Genomic DNA, 4,053 nt, shown 5'->3' with positions numbered 1-4,053 from the left:
TTTTTTTTTTTTTTTTTTAGCTATAGACCAATATTAAAGTCAGTAAGTATCGAATACAGAATTTGAAAACTAAAGTAAAATATTTAATGGGAAAATATCTGTATCTGAATAAGTCAACTGTTTGCTTTTTTTCAGCTATTTAATCCTTCTACCTGTATCTCAGAAACAAATTAATATTAAGATTTGATAGCAAAATCATTCAGCGTGTTACTTACTCCATCAGCAAGGTATTTATGTAGTCATTTCCATCCATATGGCCAAATTGAAAGTCCCTAACAAACGACAACCAAAAATAAATAAATAAAAGGCGAGGGGTGGGGAGAGAAAGAGAGAAAGCTCCTTAAACATCAAAAAAGTAAATAAAACAATGAACTTAACTTTAGGCCTCAGTAAGCCCAGAAACTGTAAACATCTCATATGTAAATCATACACAATAAATACTGCTAAGAGTGTAAATTCTACTGGCTTCTGAGATACAAATACACGAGTAAAGGAAATTCTAAAACATTTCTACTTGGTTTATGCATATTTAAAATTCAGGGAAATATAAGCTAATCTATCTGAAATATGTTTAAGAAAAATTACCCATTTTCCCTAAAAAAAAAAAAAAAAAGGACTAATCAAAAGATGCTACATACCATGTAAGAAAACTATACAATGACCCATTATTAGAAGACTCAGAATAGGAAAGAAATAATAATTCAATAATAAAATACATTTATATTGACGGTCTTTTTTTATGGTAGGAACAATGATTCAGCATAGTAAAAATATATGTATTTCTGATGCCATTTTTTATTCAGTGATTCTTTTGAGTTTCTGTTAGAATAATCATCTGCCTATCTCTGACTTCTGATTGCTCATTTATCTCCAATTATAACTACATGTGCATATTTTATTTACACAAAATGCATCTCAAATCGTATCAAGAAGCCAGGTATGATACAAATTATAGATCAAACTGTTTCTTTTTTAACTTGCAGGACATACCATCAGTGAATTTCAAGATCCAGACAATTCATGCTAAAATGCAATGTGCTATACAGTAGTCCCCCCTTATCCAGTTTCACTTTCTGTGATTTCAGTTCCCCATGGTCAACCATGGTCTGAAAATATTAAACGAAAAATTCCAGAAATAAACATATACATAATTTGTATTATAGTGTATTATTACAATTGTTCTATTTTATTACTACTGTTTATCTCTTACTGTGCCTAATGGATAAATTAACCTGTATCACAGGTATGTAGGTACAGACAAAATTATAGTATACGTAGCATTCCATTCTATGCAAAGTTTCAGTCATCCACTGGGGGTTTTGAATGTATCTCCTGTGGATAAGTGAGGATTACTGCTATACTTCCCTTCCTTGATTCACTTCTAGAAGCATGAATACTAACTACTAAGTTTGCTTTACTAAATTACAAAACTGTATTAAAAAAAAATAAAGGAATTCCTCAGAATATAAGCACCTACCTATGGAAGAGGTCTCTGTAATCTCTTGCAACTTCCTGAATAATTGACTTCAATCTGTAGAAGAACAAACATATGAATTGGTCATCTGCACTTGAAAAATATAATTTTCCAATGACAGTATCTGCTCTCTTACATCTAACTGCTGCAGGAAAAGTAAGATACCACATCAAGTCTATCTAAAACCATGCAGTCTGAAATGAACATCTGACGCTTCAAACCATATCGAGACATTATACCTGGCATGTTCAACTGATGTATTTTTCTCATCAATAACTGCAAGAGCCACAAGCTTTCCTGAAATAAAGAATGACACATCTGAATTCAATCGCCCTTATTACACAAACTGTTCAATCAACACTTTAGTTCTGAGGAGGAAATTGTCAAGTATTTCTAGAGTTTAATTCCAATCACCCTACACATTATAGCAAATTAAATCAACAAATTATGGTATATGTTTGTAGAGTGAATCAGTGAATCAGTCAACCCAGGTGACAAATTCCCTTCCACTTCCCACCCCAAAATGTAAATACGAGTAAATATGTAACAATGTATACACTTAAATTGTACTTTTTATACCAACTTACAAGCTTGAACTGTATTTTTTCCTTACAGCCTACAAATTGACTAAGATAACTTTTTCAAAGGCTAAAAGCATAGGAAATAAGTTGATTAAAAACAAGTTTGCTAAGAATTATTGTAGCTCTAAAACAATGGTCTAGAAGAATAAGAAAATGATTTTTACATGGCCATTGACTTTGGTACCATGATTCAGTGCTTGCCAGTTATAATATGCAGAATTAAACTGACTCACATTTACTTAACCTTAAATACAACATAAAGCATATGTATCCTGATATCCTCTAGGAAGCCGGCATGATGTAATAATCAGAAGAGTGGTGTTAGAATCAGAAAACCACACACCGCTATCCAGTAGTGTCCATCATGTTCCAGGCACCATACCAAGGCGCAGGGGAACAGGGAAGTGCCTCAGTAAACTTCAACCTATTTTCAAAAACTAATACAGATTTCATAGAGGTATTGGGAGAGTTAAGTAAGATTAGACGCACAGAAATACGGACATAAACCTGGTTCAGAACAGGTACATACATGTAGGATTAAATCAATAATCTTTTAGTATTATTCCTGTATTTTAATGCTGCTTCTAATTCCATACTGCTTCAACACCTGTTTAAATTCTACACAATCTTTAATCTTCTTTTAACTCTCTGATGAAAACAGTTCACAATGGTATCTACCGTCTTGAAATATCTCATCTACTATTCATTTTTTTGTATTATATGCTTCTTTAATTTTCAAATGCCTCTGAGTTTTTTTTTCAAAATGTCTACAACATGCAGAGCATTCTCCCACAGACCAACAGGGTTCTAAGAAACACAGACACGGTTTCTCACATATTAGTTCCACAATTATTGAGTGTTAAATAATGTACCACACACTGGGCTGGTTACGAGGACATGATGATGAGCAAACACAGACAATGCTCTGCGCTTGTGAAAGCACAATACAGTAGAACTGGTAGACATTTTCATCAAATAAATGCCCCGTTAAAAAAAAGAATATGTTGCTATAAAAAAAATTATAGCGTAAATTAATGTAGTTTGATGGGGTCAGTAAAGATTTTCCTAAGGAAGCAGTATTTGGTCTGAGTTTGATGGATAAATATGAATTAACTGCAAATTTCCAAACAAAGAAAAAAAGCATGCAAAAAGGTGCTTTGGTTCAAGTGGCATAGCCTTTTCAAGAAACTGTTATCAAGCAAACTTGGGTAAAAATGATAAAATAATAGTAACAATAATAAAAGAAACTAAAAGGTTAGCGTGCCTCAAGAAGGAAGAGTGTGGGGAGAGGCTAGAGTGAAATGAGGCTGGAGATGTAGGCAAGAGTTAGAACTTCTGAGAAAGACACGAGGTGTCCGAAGCCGCAGAGCTTCAGACGGAGGCTGCTGTGGTGCTAGCATAAGGGGACAGGTCGGGTGAAGAGCAGGGGCACGACCACAGCTGATGCCTAACGAGGGCAATTATGTCAGACACACAAAAGAACACTGCCACAGCACACTTCTGTTTCCAAATTCATCTGGGAAAAGATGTGTTCAGTTAAGCCAAAGTCACTTGTTTTAATCACCTCAAGGTCATGCTATCTCCTATAATTACTATACAAGCAAAACTACTATATTCCTACATTTCCCCCTTTTCCTTTCATGTGAGTCTGAAATAATCAAAAAGGCCAGGCACGGTGGCTCACGCCTGTAATTCCAGCACTTTGGGAGGCCAAAGTGCGAGGATCACGAGGTCAGGAGATCGAGACCATCCTGGCCAACACGGTGAAACCCCATCTCTCCTAAAAATACCAAAATTAGCTGGACATGGTAGTGTGCACCAAGTCCCAGCTACTCGGGAGGCTGAGGCAGGAGAATCGCTTGAACCAGGGAGGTGGAGGTTGCAGTGAGCCAAGATCACGTCACTGCATTCTAGTCTGGCGACAGAGAAAGACTCCGTTTCAAAAAAATAAAATAAAAAATAAAATATAAAATAAAATAAAATAAAATAAAAAAATAA

At 34.8% G+C, this 4,053-nt stretch overlaps 1 protein-coding gene across 4 annotated transcripts in view; it reads right to left on the bottom strand.

The window, feature by feature from the left end:
- TMX3 (thioredoxin related transmembrane protein 3) overlaps positions 1-4,053 on the bottom strand; it is a 45,328-nt gene that overhangs the window by 12,689 nt on the left and 28,586 nt on the right. For all 4 annotated transcript variants that reach the window (XM_017867083.1, XM_017867086.1, XM_017867085.1 and 1 more), the window contains 3 exons: positions 1,714-1,771; positions 1,478-1,531; positions 216-272 (listed from right to left, as the gene is read on the bottom strand). In XM_017867083.1, coding sequence (XP_017722572.1) covers positions 216-272; positions 1,478-1,531; positions 1,714-1,771 — 169 coding nt within the window. The remainder of the gene's footprint in view (positions 1-215; positions 273-1,477; positions 1,532-1,713; positions 1,772-4,053) is intronic.

This window comes from Rhinopithecus bieti, unplaced genomic scaffold (assembly GCF_001698545.2).
Source record: "Rhinopithecus bieti isolate Rb0 unplaced genomic scaffold, ASM169854v2 scaffold_2272, whole genome shotgun sequence".
Classification (NCBI taxonomy): domain Eukaryota; kingdom Metazoa; phylum Chordata; class Mammalia; order Primates; family Cercopithecidae; genus Rhinopithecus; species Rhinopithecus bieti.
The sequence above is the reverse complement of the archived record's forward strand: the minus strand, read 5'-3'. Positions and strand labels throughout refer to the sequence as shown.